Genomic DNA, 22,706 nt, shown 5'->3' on the forward strand with positions numbered 1-22,706 from the left:
CCATAACACTTCCCTTTCCGGATCCACAAAGTTTCAATTCATTTGCACATGGACTCCGGGAGATATAGGACTTTAATCATTGCACCTTAAATGTCATGTGACTTGTCACTTGATGAGGTCATTATCACATGAAGTCAATTTTCATCTATAAGCCTTCCCTTTCCAGCTATCTGCAAGGTTTCAACCCGATGGGAAACGTACTTTAGGATATATAGGGCTTTGAAAAGTACACTTTTACTGTCACGCGACTTGGCACCTGATGATGTCATTGTCACATGCGGGCAATTTTCATCTATACATACCTTCCCTTTCTAGTTATCTGCAAAGTTTCAACCTGATTCGACATGTACTTTAGGAGATATAGGGCTTTCAAGATTGCACATTTTCAGGTCTTGACTTGGTATATGTAATCCATTTTCATCTTTGATACATCCCTTTCAAAATATCTGCAAAGGTTCAACCCAATTGGGCATGTACTTCAGGAGATGTAGGCCTCTGAAATTTGCATCTTAAATGCTACATGTATGTCACGTGACAGGTGGTGATGTCATGATGACGATTTATCTTGGACCCTGTCTATCATGAGGACTGAGAGTAGACCTAACGTATCCAGTCAGATCAAAAAAGGGCCTTTGTCTCGCTGGTGAAAAAAGTGGGAAAATATTAAATATTTTAAATTCCACAATAAATCAGGTGATGATGTCATTATGACATCATGTTTTGGAAGAGACCCTTGCTATAAATTACTTAATGCCCAAAGAGGTGATGAGAATAAGTGCTGGATGACCAAGAAGAAAAAAAAACTGGAAAAAAAAGTAGAAAAACAAAGCTTTTCCACATAGCGCACTATTTGGAAAAGCCAAAAACAGAACAAAAAGGATGCCTTTTCACACAATTGCGAAAAAGCAAATTAAAACAGTGTGGACTATTACACATTTATGCATACCTGCATGGTTTACCAGCTTGGGGAGAGGGGGACTATGTTCAAGTATACATGGACTACAAGAATCACACGAATACTCATAACTTGATTTCAGTGAAGGAATACTGCAAAATGAAACAAAATTCTCTATCTCGTACTTTTGAACCAAAACTTTTCATACTAGATAAAATCTCTATGATGGCCCCGGGAAATGCAACACATGGCAAGCAAATGTGCTGTTTCCCATAAACTTCCTGTAATTGCAAACTTGGACTTTCTTTTCATGGTCTCTTTAGATTCAATAGTCATGTCAAACTATACTAGTACAGAAATGGCGTGTATGTGCCAATCCTTCCGAGAGCATGGAAAATTGTATTGTTGTCAATGAATTATTAAAGCAGCTTTGCCAACCAGCGGCAGTGACATGCATATGCCTGCCTTATTTGCATATTTCATGGAAAAGGTACATTACTTTTCAGGCTAAAATGTGTTACTCCAAGTTCTGTAATGACATTTTGCTGCCAAGCTTCTGGCAATACTGAGTATCAAACAGGAGCTTTTATGTCCAAGTCTCATGAGAAACCACAAAAAAACTGCCAGTGCAAAAAAACAAAAAATCTGAATTTTTTACTTATATTTTAAGACAAATCAAACTTGGCATATTCAACAGAAAGAGCTCAATTGTATGAAAGTTAGGCCAATTTTAGTATGTGTACTTCATTTGCAGTTACACCAATTATATCTTGGAATTTGTTAAGCGTGAATACTGAAGTCACCCTGGCCCAACTTTGCGTCAGTCAATTCTGCTTCAAGCAAAACAAATATTAAGTAGTGACTTACACTACAGTTATAAAATGTACGTGTACCTCAAGACAAGTTTGCCTTGAGATTTAATGCTGTGGTGTGAACAATTACGCTTTGAGTTAAAGGATAAACTTGATTCAAATACAGACAGTTGTACTCACTTCTCATCTGGGTAATTTGGCAAGGACACATTTGCATCCAAGTTTTGAGGATTGATAAAAGCTGTCTGGATTTGGTCAAAGAAGAAAGCACCACCCCCAAATCCAGCCACAACAAGACCATTGACCAAACCTTTCCGTTTAGGCATCCACTGGAGAAAAAAACAAATGTTTTAAGCAATTAATTTCTGGTTAACTCTGCCTTAAACTGCATTTGCAAAGGTCACAGTAACTTGATCTGTGACTGGCAGCAACGTACATGGCAACAAATTACATGAAAAATTAGCTCAGTGTGTGTAGTTCTCAAGTTGGGGGTAAGGAGTACAAGTTCTTCCATTTGAACGTACAATGTATCTTGTCCCTAGTAACAGATCTAATGGTAGTGAGCATTTTGGCTTGTGCATGGGTTAAACAGTTCCAGCGACTCCTAAGGTTTATTAGCCTTTGATCAAGGTGCTCGCGGCAAAGTGGATAGTCGCTCAAGAGCAAGGAGCTGGAGGAGGCTAGTTTAAGGCACCAAACCAGCGCACGAAGAAAGACTACATGACGTACCACACGTATGCCTGAATTAACTATGCATACATGCCGTAGAAATGCTGAGTGTGTTGTGGACTGTGCATGCTGCAAGCACCTTTAGAGCTTTGTTTTCAATGGTTAATCTAATGAGTCTAGTTGTGTCTTCTACGGTCAAGGGCCAGGTCTCGCTGCCATATTACAAACAAGACAAGTCTGGCTAACTTGGAAATTAACCTTTGCTGTCCATTATTTTAAGGGTGGCACCTTAACCTCCCTCCCGTCCCCCATCTCCTGGGTCTGTGGTTATGATGGTGAGGAGGAAGATGATGAGATTGATCATGGTAATGATGATGAAAACAATGATAAATTGACTAAGTTTGCTCAGTATTTTAATTCATAATGCCAGCAAAACACCGACAGCATGGACAATACTGACATTGTGTGTCATCAACAATATTGTAATTTTTTTATTTATATTAACTGTATTTAATAATGTTTTTAATTTAATTTGCATAAATTGTTTTGTTTTTATTTAATTTTTTATTTTTTTGTTAACAATAAATTCTTAAGTACTGCATGCAGTTACTGTTGTGGATATTTATCAAACAAGCCTGAAGTACTCTTTCACAATACGTTTATGCAGGTGAAGCTTCAAGTAACTACTGTCAGTGGTCAAACAGAGACTTAGAACATCCCTTTAAAACTTGGTGATGCTGCATATGCCTTGGGTAAAGGAGATTGAGTCACTGCCATGAGAGAAGTTGTTCAGACACCAGGAATGGATAAACAACTGCGGGAATAAGTTACAGATCAAATAAACTCCGAATGTGCAGCTCTATATGTACCACTAAGGTTGTGTCATCTTTCCGTGACAGCAGCAAAGATGCCTTGCAGGTAAACAGAAGCAACAGCATGAGAATCTTTATCAAAGATCCGTAATTAATGGTAAAAGCAGAAGGCCATGTTTGTTTAATACTTTTTGATCCTCTTTTTTATAAATGATTTTGTATTGCTTCCTTGCACTCTCCCTGCCCTCAAACTCTTATCTTAGCAAGTTACTAATCCCTTTGTGAATTGGCTCTAATGCAGTCCATGTAGATAATGTGTATCCATGGCCATGGCCTAATCTTATGAATCCATCCTTCACCTTCCCATAGAGCATGTTTGTGCTCTATGGTCTACCTTAATCCCAGTTAACAATTTGATACCAGTGAGTCATTAATAATTTCACATTTCAAGGCCTTGGTTCACATTTTCAGTTTATTTCATCCAACTTATATTTTACAGTACTATAAATATGACTTTACAACTTTTTAGAAATTCTGAAATTGAAATGAATATGATGAACAGTCTAAAAAATATAGCACAAACATTTTTTTACACGTCATTGGGTGATGCACTCTTTAATAAATTGGTTAAACTCTTGAAATTTAAAAAGGCCACATACAAGTACACCATACCATTGGCCTGAACACAATACTTAAAAGATACTCTAAGATGTTGCAACAATCTTGTTGTGTAAACAACCCCATGTGCATTTTTTTCTTTTTCTTTTCTTTTTTGGTCGAGACTAATCCTTAACCAACTTCTCACCATAATGGTTCCTGACTACCTTGATTTTTTCATGTATTTAGAAATGGTCTAATGAAGAACAGAACGAGAACCTCAGCAGAAATCACCAACACTTCTTGCTTGTCTGAAAGCCACAGGGGTCAATCCTTCTGCCAAGAAGAGAAATAAGATGAAAACATACAAAAGTATCCAACCGGGCCTTATGATACTGGTGGGCTCCTCTTTTGCAGGAATCGGTACATGCCCACCAAAGTATGACAGCATTCCAAGTCAGTAGAGGACGATGTGGCTCAAAACCTATAAATCCTTTGAATGCAAGGTGTTTGAGTGTGAGCTACAAAACACTCCTGCAAAAACAAATTGACTTAGGAAAAAAATTTGATGAAGATGCCATACTGTGGAAGTGTAGGGTTCAGGAGGAGGCCAAAACAGAAAATGAAATAAAAAAGACACCAAAGAGGAATCCTAATGATGTGTCCTGGTTACATGCTCAATAGGGACAATATTGACTCGCGCATTAGACTTTGGCAAATGACAATATCGTCAGGCAACAAGGACTTGCATTATTTCCACCTCTTCTTGGCTATTAAAAACTGGATTACAGATTACAGTCTCTCTGATGATATTCCGACCAGCACGATACAAAATGTCCACTTGAATTTGTCAGTACTTTTTCCTCTTGCAGTGACAAGAAACATATTACTGCTATTAGTTGTCTATGGTAAAAAAAATAAGCCATTCCTTTCATGGTCAATTGCAGGCCAAAAGTAGCCTGGTAGCAATTTTTTTTCCCAAGCCGGGAATCCACGGAATATTGGGCGTATTCATGAGACTGGTAATTTACATAAACCTTGAATATTGCATTCCGTCCGCGGGCGTGCCTGGTTGTCAAGGGGTTTTTCGTTTGGCGGGACTGGTGTACTCTCTGTGATCCCGAGGAATGTCTGCGGTGCGGAATGGTTGGTCAATTTCATGATGCCACCATATATAGGCACTTCAAAGAGCTTAAACAATTCCTAATAAATATGAACAGGATATTAGCCTTGTCTGCTTGGGCACCATCAAAGCCACTTAAACCTTATCAAGAACGGAAAAGCACACCCAGATATGCTATTTCTGTACGTTCATTTTTTGGGGTATATGCCTCGTGAATAAAAAGAAAATGCAGGATTACACAATGACTCTAGTCTCGTCAATGAAGATTCCACACACAGTCTGCCAAGATTTGATCCATGTGCGTCCTCTTTTAAATGCAGTCTCGGGGCTCATAAAAAAAACTGACACTTCTTCATGTTTTAGACTGGCTTCATCTTGGTCACTCATCTCCCCAAGATAGACTGCAGAAATTCCCAACTTCTGGAGTGCTTTCGTTTGGGCTCTCATGAGGGACACCAGAGGAGAAGTGACCACCACTACACTGTTAGATGTGCTTGTTGATGCAGTGACGTTTTGCTGTTGCCTCTGAAGTAACAAAAAAAGTTTCATTCCAAACTTATAAGCACTTGAGGGAACTGCAAAGAAATGCAACTGCAAACTGAAATCAGTTTGTTAATTAAATATCCCTCCCTGTGTAAACCAAAACCCCCAAAAATGCACTGCTTTCATGGACATGATGCCTGAAAGATGTCATGCATGCAACTCACTCAAAATTTTATGATATGAACCTGCACCAGTCCTCCTTCTGTCATTAACTGTACATGTATCTACCTGTCTAGATATATGTTTTTGTGTACATATAACACTTCCATAATGCCAGCCAAGATATCATGTACTATATTAATACAAAATGGACTGGGAAATATTTGGGACTCATGTTTTCTGAAGTGCGCACCACGTCTTGGGCCTAGCCTACTATACTAAGGCCAACAATTTTTTGTCAAACTTCATACACCTTAAGTGGTTTGAGTGGACTGGATCATAGGCCTAGCCAGGATTTTTTTAGGCCCTATAATACTAGGCATAGGTCCCTACCCCAAAACTTTTGCCAGTTTCACTGTTTCAAAGAGAAGCAGTTTTTTTTTAACTAATCGACGGTCACACTTAAATATTAATAAAATATCTTAGTATTAAGTCGTAAATGAAGGTGTTGTGGATGATTTTTGAAGCATACACTTGAAGTTGCACAATGTGCTGGCCCATTTTTCGGACACTGGCTTTTCGGACTCTCGCGTGCACGTGAAAAGTAAAGCAGAAATTGTGTCAGTTTCTAAGCAGTACCATGCATTCCACCAGACATTCAGGATTAATTTCAGGGTCATAGAGTGCCAAATCTGACAATTGACATGATTTGCAGATTTGTACTTAGTAGGCCTAGCAAGAGTAGCATGTCGTGCATGTCTAGGCTACTTACGTTCATAAAGTCTTTACACAATGGTGTGGCCTGGTATATGAAACTTTTGCCATATCCAGTTGGAAGATTGACAAATACATCCAGAACAGCCTTCATGGCCACCATTTGCTATGGTTTCAATGATCGGAATCCCAAGCTTCGGTGCTGCATATTTGAGGCAACTGCCGGAAAAGACACTATGTTGAATACGCGCAGCCATTGAAATGATGAATAATTCATTACATGCATGATGCAATTCCACAACAGAGGCAATCATTTTGATTGGTGGAGACTCCTCCATACACAGCTATCGTATCTGCTACCGAAATGTTGGCAAATGTAAAGAAGGTGTGTGGGGTGTGGGTGCGGTTCCTCATGTAGTCTTTTTTCGTGCATTGGTTTGCTGCTTAAACTAGTTTCCTCTAGCTTATCGCTCTTGAGAGACTATCCATTTCGCCGCAGGCACCTTAATCAAAGGCTGTGGGTTTACTAACAATGGCCACAATATGCCAAAGGCACTCATTTTTTAGTAGTTTTAATGTACACGTAAATGGATTTACTTGGCTTGGGGACATTATAACCCAAAAAACAGAAGCAAGCACATGAAATTTTCATAAACTACACATTTGGTACACTGTAAGTACATGTAGGTGTATGTGTATTTGTTACCAAATCACTTCAGGTTTAAAGATTTGCAAAGCTACTAAAATATCTTTGAATAAAAAGTGGTGTTATGGGGCTTGTTTTCCTGTAAGTATTAAAAGTGATGATGACGATAACTGGAGACACAATCCACCTTGAGCAGAAGCACCTCTATCAGTTGAAAGAGAGCCATGTTGGTGAGGAATGTTCTTTTCTGTTGGTAGCTACATGATTGCAATATGCACAATTATCATATGATCATTTGTGAACCAGTGAAGTGTTGCCTGAAAAATTGTGCCCTGTCTTGGTCATGCTTGGGGCTTGTAGAGACCCACTTCGAAGGCATGTATCAAAGGCATTTAAACAGTAGTGACTTAAACTTCCTTTGGCAGTACCCACTGGGATCTCTAACCAACTCTGTTGCTATTCCAAAGTTTTGAGCATATGTGCATACTTGTACACGTACTTACATTCATTGCACATACAAGCGGTGGAGCATATGCGATGCCGATACCAATGCCCTGAAGTACACCATACGTTAGAGCCATGAGTGTAAATGAATGCTTTATGGTGAAGAAAGACAGTAGTACGCCAAGGCTGCAAAGAGAATGACCACATATTAAATGATGTAAGACAGACACAATAATTCATGAAGAAAATATGTTCACCTTTTCTTAATGTACAAGTATGTTCTTGAAGCTCAGGCTGCAATGCTAAGAATCCATCTGAGGTACACTGACTCTGGGTCCTTGATCAATTTTGCAGTCACATTGGCACATTAACATGTGTATACATGAAGTATTCCAAAGCTCTGGGTGAATTTTATTTGGTGAGAGAAATCATTTGTTATTTAGCGAGTGAACTTTTCTCTCACAAGGACAAGTTTTTTCCAGCACTTCTGAATGCCTATTGAGGGTGTCAGTTTACATGTGAATACATACATGTACTAGACCTGATCATAATAAAAAAACAACATCACAAAGGTCACAACCCAACCAAGATGTTTCACTGGACTAAAGGAGCGACTTGCTAAGGTAAGAATCAATAATTTACTCCTAACCTTAAAGTTCCTGTAATCTGTTACTCTAAACAAGAGTTGTGGATTTATATTACTAGAAGGTAATGGGATATTCCATAATACATGTATTCACCTTTTAGATCATCGTAACATTCTCTTTTATTCCCCCAATAACAAAGATTTTAACAAGAACTATTATACAATTTTTCATGAAAAGATATACAATTCTAAAACCTGCAATGCTGTATAAACAGCTATACCACTTCAAGTCAAAACATTTTACCAATATTACAAGTGATTCATTGACTAAATTTAATCCATAAAAGCCTAAGTTTACTCATTCCTATTGGTCCACATTAACGTTGTGCAAAATCGTCCCGAAACCGACTTCGGGTCAGGTCGGATTGGTTTTTAAAACATTTCAGTCGGATTGGGTCGGTTTTGGTTTTGTCTTTGTGGTTTTCAGGTTGGGTCGGGTTGGTTAAGCTATATCGTGAAAAAACCAAAATAAACCAAAAATAACCAAAAAACCTAAATGGGAAATTCACAAGATGAATTCACTTTTTTGAGCTTCAGATTACATGACCAAATTTCTATGTCTGTAGTGGCAGTAATGCGTTACATCAAAATAAACAAGTAAACACAAACTGTACTAGTATTCTGAGTAGAGCAGAAATGTGGCCGTGCACAGCTGTATACAAAAAAAGATTTTTTTACAGGTGATGCTACATACAGGGCTGGGCTTCATCACTTGATTGATTGATATGGTATTCAAAATAGGGGTTCCGTCTTTATCTAGCAATCACTGTGGGACAGTCTGAAGTCCAAGTAGCATTACTAGTTCTGTGGTGTTAGATGGGGACAAACAATCGTCAAAAAATTTGGAGGGAAATGCTGATGCCGCTGTAAATAAATGCCAGAGTGTCACATGGAAAGAAAGCTGACTTAAGTTGGAAACTGACTTTGGAAGGAATGGAATTAGTTCAACCAACCGGGAAAAAGGCAGCAATTTGGAGGAAATTCGAGTATCTCAGGGTGGTGGGAATGGATGAAATCATCAAATCCTTTGCTGTGTGCTGTGAATGCAGTTGTGTATCAATATGACTCGAAAATGGGTAACTCAATGCTGAATTCCCATAAATGTTTCACAGCGAAGAGCCACGGACAGGGAACAGTTCTTAAAACCCAGATTGGTATAACTTCAAATCATCACGACTCACTTCCTTCTTAAATGAGAACAGCTATGAATGAAGTTGCTGTTACATACTGTGCATTGTGCAACCCAACATGCAACCGCTGAGTATTTTTGAAGAAGATGGGCTACTTGGGTTCTGCCAACATTGCTTTGACTAAGGGCAGTTTTAATGTTAGAAGTGAGCTGGCACATCACACTACGCCAGTGCCCACTCACCCAACAAACACTTACAATCAGCTTCATGATGAAATACTTCAAGAACTCGATCGTGCTGATGGAATAGCTTTGATTTGAATGGCGTAGGTTGTGCTGCACACCTTTATTAATCTTGTAGTGCAGGCTATGATGGGATCTGACAAAGCCCCAGAGGCTAGGAAACTCTTCACCGCTGGTAAAATAATCACAACACATGTGAAGAGAGCATCACTACAAGTCAAGTTACCAAACAAAGTGAGCCAACACATTGGAACTCGAACACTCTTCATGCTGAACTCCATCTTGCAAAGCGTGGAATGAACTTTCTAAGACAATGGTCAACAGAAACAAAGCTGAGTACCTCACTGGTATGAGTGCCACCAAGTTGGAAGATGCTATTAATTTCCTCTAACCATTCAAAGATGCCTCTGACCAGCTAGAAGCCAACAAGTTTCCTTGTATTGTTTCAATACACAAAACTTGTGAAACATCTGCAACACAGTGATGGTGACTCCAGTCTGATCCAGAGCATGAAGGCAGTTGGTCGAGTGGACTGTGGTTTACCTAATTACCTATTCATGAGGTTTTTTGAAAGAGTCTCTCCATCTGTTGCATTACTTAATAGAAAATATGGGGGACCATGCAGAGGAATTAAAGCACACTAAAATGTAAGAAAAAATATCACGTCATAAGAGACACTCAAGTGAGTCCAGCACTGGCCAACAATGATGACAATTATTTTGGGGGGCCTAAAGATGCATCAGCCAGTGAAAGAGAAAGAGTACTGAAAAAGCCAAAAATCCACATCTCTCTCATTCCTATCCCGCATAGTCAGAAATGTTTTCTCAGTTCCAGCATCTTCTGCTACTTCAGAGAAGTTTTTTCTGATGCGGGCTTTACTGTTAGTAACAGACATACATGACTGAAGCCAGGTGCTTTTGATGAAACTGCTCTTCGTTCAATCAGCAAGCCACCTGCCACCATTTGCAGACGATGATGATGATGATGATGATTACTAATCAAGGACAGCCACTATCATTTTGCAACTTATTACCAATATCCAGTTTTGGAGTTTGGGGGAAACCACAAAAAGAAAATGAATGATTCCAGTCTGTCTCAATCAGGCTTATACCAAGTTAACAGGACTTTCAGGATATAAGATGCTTGTGTGCTTGTGATGATTGACGATTCTTCTTTTGGGACAAATGAGGCAGATAAAATAGACAAAATTACACACATGTACAGGAATGTAGAAAACCGATTCCCCATACTGTATACTTTGTTTCGTGTAATCAAGAAGATGATTGCAAATCTTGTTCAACCAACAATTTCAATACATAACACATCTGAAAATACTTTGCTATCCAAACTTTTTAAAAAGGTTATTTCAGAACATGGCGATCTCTTTATATTTCCTGGTATTGGCGATGCTCTTGCATGCACACAATGAAAAATCGTGAAGTGTGCAATTGCGCAGTTGAAATATTGAACAATGTGCATGGTTTGCACACATGCAGGAACTTTATAGCGCAGGTCACCTCGTTAAGACGTGAGACAATACGATTATGTATGACAAGTATATCCTTACCTATAATTATGCAATACTGGCATAAGTTCAGGTACAAAACGGATACAATTTGTATGAAATAAAGGATGATTAGCCCAAACCAGTTATTCAGATTTTGTCTGGTTCAGTTACGTTTTTGTCAGTTCGAGTTGGTTTTCCCCTGATTTCTTATCAGGTCGGATCGGGTCAGTTTGGAGAGTTCAGATCAGGTTTGGTTCGGATTTGGTTTATTTCTTTAATGTTTCATGTCGGTTTGGCTAGTCAACCCAATCCCATGCATATCATCAGTCCACAGCCTGTCACATGGGAGAGTCCTAGTCCAGCTTTCTGCAAGTATGTCATCCATTTAGGCCTTCTGTTTGTTGATGAAGCCCCACTTAGTTGTCTTTACCCCATCTGCTGCTAACCTTTCCCTCACCATATCAGGCAGCTGAGAAACATTCAATTAACAATCAAAAACTGTTCTTGAAACTCAAAATAGGGCAGCACTTGCTGTGGGTATGGAGTCTCTATGTCTTCCCCTTAACATGGGTACCATTTGCTTAACAAAGAGCTGGTTGAATGGAAGTTGAGGAAAAATGGGGTTTCTTCACTTCTAACGAGGCTGTATGGCCCTTGAAGGACTGTGTGTCTTCTTTATTTATACTGCAGAGGGATTTAAAAATACATCCCCCATACCTCATATATATATAATGGGCACGAAGCTGGTTTCATACGAGTCTTCCTGGTCTGAAGGTGCACTGCGTAAAGGCCTCGATGAGCATGGGGCTAATGGTCTTGCAATGTCTCTTTCATCATCCTTTTCCTCAGCAATGGCTGCCAAAAAGTGAATGGACAGTGAAGCCTCAACCCCTGGTGACTCGCATACATGAATATGGTTTCCACAGCTGGGAGTATAGCTCAGCTATGCATTATGAAAATGTAGCAGAGACGCTAATTTTGTATTAAGTTATTCATGCTGTACTCTGGCGTGATCGTGTGTTCCTTCACTCCTTTGTCCTTGTGTTTTCTCAGCTCAGTTTTGGCACGTCGAAATTCCCCTCCACGTGGCTGCGTGGTTGGGCGTGGTAAAGTTCCCTGAAATGCTAATGTTCAGAAACCTCAGACTTTGTAACTGTCACTCATTTGCCACAGATGACCGGGTAAGCACTTTCACGCACTCGGCTCTACACTTTGTACACATGACTTCTTATTCTGTATTTTACCTTTTTACACACGACCCTTAGATTCTTGCACACACGATTCTAGCTGGAAGTCATGTGACCCTTTGAGATGGAAGATTTTCATTGGTTGAGCTGTTCAGCGACGCTCATATTTTATTAATTCCTAAGCCTCTAGAATCCTATAAATAGAGCAGATTTTCCTTTGCTCGGCGGTCAGGTGCGGCGGACCAAACCCTTGTTGCGAGAACGGAACCTAACATAGTGCGGCGGTTGGACCCTTTCCGAGAGAAGTGCGATTGTAATCATTCTTATGGTGAAGAAATGTAGCCATATGAATGGCCAGCTAGTTTAGCTTGGACTGATGCGAGAGCAGCACGAACTAGCCCAGGGTGCTAGCGAGAGTCGTAGCGGCCCGTCACCGCTACGTCCGAACCAATTGCCGGGCAAGACAACCCCATGTCACTTGCCACCCTTGCTAACTAGCCCCAGTCTTCCCTATCTCTATGCTGAGCCAATGGTACATAGTGCGGCAACTTTATCTTTGCGCTCATCACGTTGCGGTCTGAGCGGCAGTGAGGTCGGTACATACTGGCGCTGGCCCCGTCCAGTCCTCGCTAGTCACCTTGGTGGTGGTGGTGGTATTTAGCAAAGGTAAACTTTAAGTAAAGTTTATTAAATCATTTTCCCAGTAACAGCAATGAAGTGCATGCTGTAATGCTTTCATTGGCAATTGCAACTACAGACATTTTGAAACCACTTTCTTATCTAAGATGTTATAGCGGCCTCACCTTAATAATCTTCTTTTTATGAGAGGCAACCAGACCCATCTCACACGGTCAATCCGGCGAGGCAACTCGCATCCCTTTCCCAGCCCACTCGCATCCCTTTTTTCACCAGCATTCAGCCCAGTCTGACACGGTCAATGCATGCTTTCGACACAATAAGTGGAAAATGTGACTTTAAAACTGTCTGTTCTGCCTCGAGTTCTCCTCTTGGGCTGCTCATCCACAGTAATCTAGTCTAGCGCCCTCTACCATCGCTTTTCACTTTCCCGCTCCATGTCATTCACGTTACTTCACTCGTACATTTTACAACTTGCTACACCTGTTTATAAGCCCTTGTTCAAGCACGATCCGTAAGTTTACCATTTCTGTGTTTCCTTTATAATATATAGTTCCTCTGTAGTCTATTATAAGTCCAATTTAGGGTTTATTTCTGGTATATAAACCCCTCTCAGTGTCACACTCACCTCCTCCACTCACGTGCGTAGTATTTTGTATACAATTACAATACACACATTCTTGCCAGTGCCTGTTATGTTTTATCGTAAGTTCTGTTTGTGGAACTGTCTGTAATTATCTTGCCTTCTTTGACTTCACAAGTTGATCTTTTTAAATTGAAGCGTGTTATGGAGTATTGCCCTGTTCATGTAATTTGACATGTACATGCATTTTCACCAGTATGTTTAAGCAAAGATTTCCGGTACATTGTGTCCTGTGTTCTTCATTTTCACTACTGTGCATGTTGCATTTTTATCTGTCTGTACGCACAGGACTGTTTGCTTTTTATGAGGTTTCATAGTTACATTCCTCACACATTGCATTTTTACCCATTAATTTGTACATGAACTCTTTCTACATGTACATGTATTTAGATCTATTTGTGTCCTTTTACATTGACCTACATGTACATGTGTGTACATGTACTTTAGGTAGAATAGACTTTTTGCAGTCCTTAGACTTTCTGCATTTTCTACATTTCATTGTGTATTGTTATGGAACTTAGTGACTTATTCCTTGTTACTCAAAATATTTTGTATCTGTTTATTTACAGTTTTACATCGTTTTCCATTAAACGGCTCCAGTATAGGGGCCCACTTTGGAAGAGATGTTTAGGCCTCTGCACATTTGTGTGAACCAATCACATTGAGGGCAGAAGAGTAAAAGGATCGACACTTCACTTCAAGAGCTTCCCCCATTGACTGGTGCTACGTAACAACCATGTCGTCTGCCCAAGGATCCAGTGACTTGCAGAACCTGGAGGTGCGTTCAGAGTGTGGAGCGTCATCTTCCGCTTCACGACGATCTACAAGGTCTCACGTCAGCTTGGCTGCAGCAGAGGCACGTGCTAAAGCAGAGGCCGCACGCACGAGAGCTGACTACACCAAACGTCAGATCGAGATGAAAGTGGAACGTGCACGTTTGGACGCCATGTTGACTGCCTTGCAAGAAGAAGGCGAAGCTGAGTCTGCATTAGCTGCCGCCAAGACACTGGAGGCAGCTGCGGAGGCCGAAGCCATCAAAGATGGAGCAAGCATTGTCAGCAACCCCCTTGCACCTTCGGCTGAACCGGCACGACGCACAGAAGAGTATATCGACTCACATTTTGACCGTCGCCAAGAGCCCCCTGTTGAGCAACCTGGCTCGAAGGCCGCCCCCATTTTCAACGGACAGTTGCATCCGGAAAGCATCACCATTGAGTCTCAGGCCCCTCCGCCGCATCCTCCGCAGAACTTTCCAAGCTTCTCTGCCCAAGCCCCTCAAACAACTGTCGCAATGACCTTTCCACGCCCCTCCTACCTGACAAATGTGGCCGAACATTGTCATGCCGACAACAGGGGCCAGACTAATGGACCCGCACCCAGTCGTTCAGATATTTCAGACCTCACGGCCCACCTCACTCGTCGAGACCTGCTCACAGCTGGGCTCAAGGTTTTTGACAACCGGCCAGAGAATTACCGGGCGTGGAAAGCTAGTTTCCACAATGTGACACAAGGCTTGAACCTGAAACCTAGTGAGAAGCTGGACCTACTCACCAGATGGCTTGGCGGGGAGTCCCTACAGCATGCCACCAGGATCAGAGCTGTGCACATCGACGACCCGTCGGCTGGCTTGAACTTGGTTTGGCAACGGCTCGACAAGAAATACGGGTCTCCGGAGGCCATTGAGGCATCTCTCTTCTCACGTTTGGAGAACTTTCCTAAGATAGGAAACAGAGAATACACGAAACTACAGGAGCTTGCGGATCTTCTCACTGAAGTTCGGGCGGCAAAACTCGAAGGTAAATTGCCTGGCCTCAATTTCCTAGATACAGCCAGAGGAACAAATCCAATTGTCCAGAAACTTCCACACTACCTTCAAGAGAAGTGGGTGACAAAAGGCTCGATGTATAAGGAACAGCACAGCGTTCCCTTCCCCCCTTTTTCCTCTTTTGTCAGTTTCGTCTACTCACAAGCAGAGATGAGGAACGACCCAAGCTTCTCACTCCTCCCGTCTTTTATGACCACATCTGTGAATGACAAACCTACACCTAACCGATCCAAACCCAGGGTTCCGGTTTCCGTCCAGAAGACTGAAATAGAGAGAACCACTGCTCCGTCGTCTGCCTCAAATACGCCACTGGAACCCGAAAGGCAATGCCCTATCCACAAGAAACCTCACTCACTTAGAAAATGTCGTGGGTTCAGGGGAAAGCCACCAGAGGAAAGGAAGTCCTACCTGAAAGAACATGCCATCTGCTATCGCTGCTGTGCTTCCACTGCTCATCAGGCAAAAGAGTGCAAGGCTGCCATTCATTGCACAGAGTGTGACAGTGACCGTCACGTGTCAGCCCTTCATGATGGCCCACCCCCTTGGGCACAAAAGGATCTCGGGCACAATGCAGAGAGCCACGGCGGGGAGAAAGCTCGTCCAGAACCTCCCCTGACAACCTCGACTTGTACAGCGGTTTGTGGAAAAGGTGTGCAGGGGAAATCATGTGCCAAGATATGCCTAGCCAGTATTTATCCAGAAGGGCAACCTGACAAAATGAAGAGAGTGTATGTCATGCTTGATGACCAGAGCAATCATTCGCTTGCAAGATCCACTTTCTTCGACATGTTTAACATTCATGGGAACCCATCCCCGTACTCACTCCGTACATGCTCTGGAACAACAAATACTCATGGAAGGAGAGCCTTTGGCTTTACCTTACAGTCGCTGGATGGTGAAGTCAGCATCTCATTGCCACCTCTCATTGAGTGCGATGCCATCCCCAACAACCGGGACGAAATCCCGACGCCAGAAGCTGCTAGTCATCACCCTCACCTAGAGGCCATTGCCCATAAGATCTCGCCACTAGATCCGTCAGCTGAAATTCTCCTGCTGCTAGGCAGAGACGTCATTCAGGCACACAAGGTTCGAAGCCAGTGCAACGGGCCACCAGACGCACCGTACGCTCAACGCTTGGATTTGGGCTGGGTAGTAATTGGAGATGTGTGCCTCGGCGGAGCACACAAGCCTGAAGTCCATGCCTACAAGACTAGCATACTGGACAACGGCCGGCCTACCTGCCTGACGCCATGCAGAAACAAGCTGCACGTCAGAGAAACATTGACAGACGAGACCTTCGAGTGTGTTCCTAAGAGACAGTCGGCCAGCGCAGGTTTTGACATCTTCAAAGAATCTCCTGATGACTACAGGATGGCAGCATCAGTCGAGGATGAGCTTTTCCTATCCATCATGAATAAGGAGTTTGTCCAGGATGACGCCAACAGTTGGGTAGCCCCACTCCCCTTCAGGTCTCATCGGCAGCGTCTTCCGAACAACAGACAGCAAGTCTTCAACCGACTCATGTCTCTTCGTCGTACACTTCTCAAGAAACCTGAGATGAAAGACCACTACATAGATTTCATGCAGAAGATCTTCAGTAATGATCATGCAGAATTAGCTCCTCCACTCCAGCCAGATCAAGAATGCTGGTATCTCCCAAGCTTCGGCGTTTACCATCCAAAAAAGCCAGGGCAAATCAGGATCGTGTTCGACTCCAGCTCTCAACACAACAAAGTATCCCTAAATGATGTGTTACTCAAGGGTCCAGATCTCAACAACACTCTCCTGGGTGTCCTCATTCGGTTCAGAGCTGAACCAATTGCAGTTGTTGCTGATATCCAGCAGATGTTTCATAGCTTTCTTGTCAAGGACACCCACCGTGACTACCTCCGCTTTCTGTGGTTCAGAGACCATGACTTGGATAGAGAAGTCCTCGAGTTTCGCATGAGAGTTCATGTATTCGGTAACTGTCCGTCACCGTCCGTAGCTATCTATGGACTCAAGAGAACTGCTGCTGAGGGAGAAGATGAGCATGGAAGTGATGCAAGACTGTTCGTCGATCGTCATTTCTACGTGGATGACGGACTAAAATCGTTCCCCAGTGTTGATGAGGCTGTCGATGTGCTGGAAAAAACACAAAACATGTTAGCTCAATCAAATCTTCGTCTCCACAAGATCGCATCAAACAGTGCAGATGTCATGAAAGTCTTTCCCTGTGATGACCTTGCCAAAGAACTTCAGAACCTTGACCTCGGACAAGACCCCCCTCCAACGCAGAGAAGCTTAGGCCTTCAGTGGGACTTGTCTACAGACACATTCACGTTCCAAGTGGCAACCAGTGACAAGCCATTCACCAGACGTGGGGTGTTTTCTACTATCAACAGCCTATTTGACCCCCTTGGTTTTGCCGCACCAGTGAGCATCCAGGGCCGCTCTATTCTTAGAGAACTCAACCGTGATTCTCGTGACTGGGATGCGCCCCTCCCCAAAGAGAAGTCCGGGGAATGGGTGAAATGGAAGGACTCCCTCCAGGATCTCCAGCAGCTTAAGATTCCGAGGATGTACACTGCCCTTTCACTCTCTCAAGCCCAGAAGCGAGAGCTATGTGTCTTCTGCGATGCATCTACCAAAGCAATCGGTGTTGTCTCCTACATAAGGACCACCAATGCTGACGGACATTGCCATGTAAGATTTGTCTGTGGCAAAGCAAAGCTGGCTCCAATACCGGAGTCCACAATTCCCCGCCTAGAACTTGGAGCAGCTGTATTGGCAGTAGAAGTTGCAGAAACAATTCAGGAAGAACTGGATGCACATCTGGACGAGGTCAATTTCTTTACTGACAGCAAAGTTGTACTTGGGTATATTCACAACGAGTCCAGAAGATCCTATGTGTATGTCCATAATCGAGTGCAGCGAATCAGACGTTCATCACAAGCAAGTCAGTGGCACTATGTGCCCACGGAACGCAATCCTGCCGACCACGCCACTAGGGCACTCCCAGCAGCTCATCTGTCATCCTCATCATGGCTCACAGGACCTAAGTTCCTTTATGGTGCTACTAGGCATGGTGAGCAAAGCGGAGAGTGCTTCGACTTGATCGATCCGAAAAACGACAAAGAAGTCAGACCCCAGACGACCACACATAGCTGTGCCACAGTTGTGTCTGAAGCAGGCCTGGGAAGTGAGCGCTTCAAACGTTTCTCCTCTTGGAGGGATCTTCAGACTGCCATTTCAAAACTCTCCCACATTGCTGACTCTTTTTCCCAGACGGACAAAGGCAGCTCATGTCATGGATGGCACCAATGTCAGCAGCACCAAAGGCCAGAACAGTTGGAGCGGGCAAAGGTGGCGATTCTCCATTCAGTGCAGAATGAGGTCTATGCAGACGAGATAAGAAGTCTCAAGAGTGGGCAGCCGATTTCCAAATCCAGTCCACTCATCAAGCTCCATCCCTTTCTTGACAAGAATGATCTACTCAGAGTTGGAGGTCGACTGGGAAAGGCCAAGCTCTCTAATGATGAAGCTCACCCAGCTGTAATCCCTGGGAAGTGCCACGTCACCACACTTCTCATCAGACACTTCCATGAAAAGGTACGCCATCAGGGCAGACACTTGACCGAAGGTGCGGTGAGAGCAGCAGGCTTCTGGGTCCTTGGTGGCAAGCGAGTCATCAGCAGTTTGATCTATCACTGTGTTACCTGTCGTAGACTACGAGGCAAACAACAAGAGCAGATCATGGCAGACTTACCCCCTGATCGCCTGAGTGCCAACCCTCCCTTCACCTATGTAGGCCTAGATGTGTTCGGCCCATGGTCAGTCACGACCCGTAGAACAAGAGGAGGTCAAGCAAACAACAAACGCTGGGCCGTCATCTTTACATGCATGGCCACTCGAGGTGTACATATCGAGGTGATCGAGGCAATGGACACCTCCAGCTTTGTGAATGCACTCAGACGTTTCTTTTCCTTGAGAGGACCGTCAAAGCTGCTCAGGTCTGATTGTGGGACTAACTTCATAGGTGCCTGCAAAGAGCTTGGCATCAATTCATCAGGACGTCAGAAGGAACAGGTTGAGCGCTTGCTTATAGACAATAGATGTGAGTGGAAATTCAACCCTCCCCATGCCTCACATATGGGTGGCAGTTGGGAAAGAATGATCGGTACTGCTCGTCGCATCCTTGACGCCATGTTGCTTCAGCTGGGACCAGGCAAGCTAACTCATGAAGTCTTGACTACGCTCATGGCAGAGGTGACTGCCATCATTAACGCAAGACCATTGTCTCCAGTTTCTACGGATCCCGACCTTCCATTCATTCTCACCCCAGCGACGCTCCTCACGCAGAAGGTCGGTACACCCCCAGTCCCTCCTGGTGAGTTTGATGACAAGGATCTCTTCAGATGTCAGTGGCGACGTGTTCAGAGATTGGCCAACATGTTCTGGGAGAGGTGGAAGCGAGAGTACATCATGAATCTACAAGAACGCCGCAAGTGGAAAACTGAGAAACCTAACTTGCAACAGGGAGATGTCGTCCTCATGAAAGACTCTCAAGCCAAGAGGATTGAATGGCCCATGGGGTTGGTCACTAAGACCTTCCCTAGTGGAGATGACAGAGTCAGGAAGATTGAAGTAAAAATCATCCGTAATGGAGAACAGAGACTGTTCCTGAGACCCGTGACTGAAGTCATTCTCCTTCTCGCTAGAGACTCTAGCAACTCATCCTCAGAATGAATGTGTTACATTCTCACTGTGTATTCCATGCTGTTTGTTATTATCATCATGTTCTTTAGATTTGACATCTATCAGATGCCAGGCGGGGAGTGTTCTGCCTCGAGTTCTCCTCTTGGGCTGCTCATCCACAGTAATCTAGTCTAGCGCCCTCTACCATCGCTTTTCACTTTCCCGCTCCATGTCATTCACGTTACTTCACTCGTACATTTTACAACTTGCTACACCTGTTTATAAGCCCTTGTTCAAGCACGATCCGTAAGTTTACCATTTCTGTGTTTCCTTTATAATATATAGTTCCTCTGTAGTCTATTATAAGTCCAATTTAGGGTTTATTTCTGGTATATAAACCCCTCTCAGTGTCACACTCACCTCCTCCACTCACGTGCGTAGTATTTTGTATACAATTACAATACACACATTCTTGCCAGTGCCTGTTATGTTTTATCGTAAGTTCTGTTTGTGGAACTGTCTGTAATTATCTTGCCTTCTTTGACTTCACAAGTTGATCTTTTTAAATTGAAGCGTGTTATGGAGTATTGCCCTGTTCATGTAATTTGACATGTACATGCATTTTCACCAGTATGTTTAAGCAAAGATTTCCGGCACATTGTGTCCTGTGTTCTTCATTTTCACTACTGTGCATGTTGCATTTTTATCTGTCTGTACGCACAGGACTGTTTGCTTTTTATGAGGTTTCATAGTTACATTCCTCACACATTGCATTTTTACCCATTAATTTGTACATGAACTCTTTCTACATGTACATGTATTTAGATCTATTTGTGTCCTTTTACATTGACCTTCATGTACATGTGTGTACATGTACTTTAGGTAGAATAGACTTTTTGCAGTCCTTAGACTTTCTGCATTTTCTACATTTCATTGTGTATTATTATGGAACTTAGTGACTTATTCCTTGTTACTCAAAATATTTTGTATCTGTTTATTTACAGTTTTACATCGTTTTCCATTAAACGGCTCCAGTATAGGGGCCCACTTTGGAAGAGATGTTTAGGCCTCTGCACATTTGTGTGAACCAATCACATTGAGGGCAGAAGACTGTCCACAATTCAAGAAAGCCTTAATTTCTGCACATAGATCAAAATTGGTGACTCAGTCAACTGACTGCTATTTCAAATATAAAATTTGGATCATTGTTTTGCAAGAAAAATCCCAAATAGATTCCATAAATAGGGTCTTTGGGGTGAATGGAAACCAAACATCAAGAGTTGTACAATAATAAGCCACATGATGAATGAGAGCTTCAGATGTCAAATGTAAAAAATTTGACTGCCACTTTTAGTCACTGTCCGTTGTAATTACAATCGTCAATCGTCATTGCAATCGTGAGTTTGGCCAGTTTCTGATTTTGTTTTTGTAATCTGTAGCAAGATCCTAATGGAATTATTTTCTTGTATCTCTGTGAATAAAAATAAGTCACTCTTAATTCAAAACACTTTTTAAAAGCTTATTTGATAAAAAATTGGACCCTTCATTAAAACCTTTGACTTTACAAATGCATAGTTGGGGGCGGGACAAGTAACTGAGGCCCAGACAGCTTTATAGAATTTATGTCCCCAGCAGATTTCAAATATTTGGGTATAGCAGAAACAGACCCTTTAGACGGCCTTTTGTGGCTTTTAGATAATTGATACAAGAAAAATTTCACTTATATTCCAATCCACGAGATATGTGTGTTTGATTCTCTTTTTCCATACAATGTACTGGTAGTTAGACGGTTATTTAAAAAGTCTGTTTCCTGTCTATTTTCTTTCTATCTTTGTTTAAATTAATTTCTGTAGTGGCGTAGTAATTTTTGGAACTTATCACATGTACAATCCACCAACACAAGAAACGTGTTTTGCCATTAATGAACAAAATGAATGCCAGGCACGATTGTATCATCGACCAGTCATCCAAGGCTAATTAGTAAATCCGATCTTGTAACAGTATGATTGTTGATGTTTGCTATTAAACGGCTGCCACAGAGAAAAGGGAAAGCAGTTTATACAGGAAAATTGACCATGTCTTGAAAAGAGTATATATTATAAATCAATGCCACACCATGTACTATGGGGGCAATGTTCATGATAAAGATTGTACATAAAATCGTCCAAATCGTACATCAGCATGGTATATTAAAATCACTTTACAAATCCAAAATATTTTTTACAATCCTCTTTAACTTTTTGCTCATCACAAAAATGTGTGAGATGATTCCACAGCCCATCCTCCCACCTCCAAAGTTGGAGAGATACCTAACCTACCCCCTCAAGATTTGTGTAAATGATAAATATAAATTATTGGCAACAGTACTTTCCAACATTGCTTTAGTCTAAGGCCCGGCCCTGGGAAACGCTGCGTCAATATTATGGAGGTGACTTGACCCATCACTGCTGCTATACCCATTTCACGTTGTTAACCAATCAACTGTGGCAATTACCTGACCGCAAATAGCACGGGCTACTGCCCAAGGCAGCCTGCAACCCAACCCCCCCAGCTCTTTTTTATGACAAAAGCCGCAAAGCCCATTATAAAGAGTAAGTTAGGGCAGGATTAAGATACCAACTTTTAGGACAGTGTGCTGGTAATGAACCGCCACAACAAGTGTGGACGTATCTTATTTCATCCGTACCTGGTCGAGCATTGTGTATGGTGTGTGCATTGGACTTACATTTACTGCACAGTGCAAAGTACATGTACATTGAGTTTGCATACTCCATACTGGTCCGACCTCAAGGCAAAATGTTTTTATGTATCTTGCTGGGGAAACTCGAATTGAAAAATTCAATAATTGTGGCTTTAAAG

The 22,706-nt window shown here is 42.3% G+C and overlaps 2 protein-coding genes across 6 annotated transcripts in view; one reads left to right on the forward strand and one right to left on the reverse strand.

Moving 5' to 3' along the window:
• Window positions 1-22,706, reverse strand: part of LOC110985293 (apicoplast pyruvate carrier 1-like) — a 98,618-nt gene that overhangs the window by 57,672 nt on the left and 18,240 nt on the right. For all 4 annotated transcript variants that reach the window (XM_087146120.1, XM_022246223.2, XM_022246222.2 and 1 more), the window contains 2 exons: window positions 7,414-7,540; window positions 1,888-2,036 (listed from right to left, as the gene is read on the reverse strand). In XM_087146120.1, coding sequence (XP_087002246.1) covers window positions 1,888-2,036; window positions 7,414-7,540 — 276 coding nt within the window. The remainder of the gene's footprint in view (window positions 1-1,887; window positions 2,037-7,413; window positions 7,541-22,706) is intronic.
• LOC147796790 (uncharacterized) lies at window positions 13,038-20,969 on the forward strand. Of its 2 annotated transcripts, XR_015427741.1 has the most exons (3): window positions 13,038-13,216; window positions 19,322-20,153; window positions 20,852-20,969. XR_015427741.1 is itself a non-coding variant. In XM_087146121.1 (2 exons), the coding sequence occupies exons 1-2, from the start codon at window positions 13,140-13,142 to the stop codon at window positions 19,896-19,898; spliced, it is 654 nt and encodes a 217-aa protein (XP_087002247.1). In that variant the 5' UTR covers window positions 13,038-13,139; the 3' UTR covers window positions 19,899-20,498. The 2 variants fall into 2 exon arrangements, 1 of the variants encoding a protein (XP_087002247.1); XM_087146121.1 differs by lacking the exon at window positions 20,852-20,969 and having other exon boundaries at window positions 19,322-20,498.

The sequence above is a fragment of the Acanthaster planci genome, linkage group LG14 (genome assembly GCF_054643075.1).
Source record: "Acanthaster planci isolate LZ-2023a linkage group LG14, COTS_SCS, whole genome shotgun sequence".
NCBI lineage: Eukaryota > Metazoa > Echinodermata > Asteroidea > Valvatida > Acanthasteridae > Acanthaster > Acanthaster planci.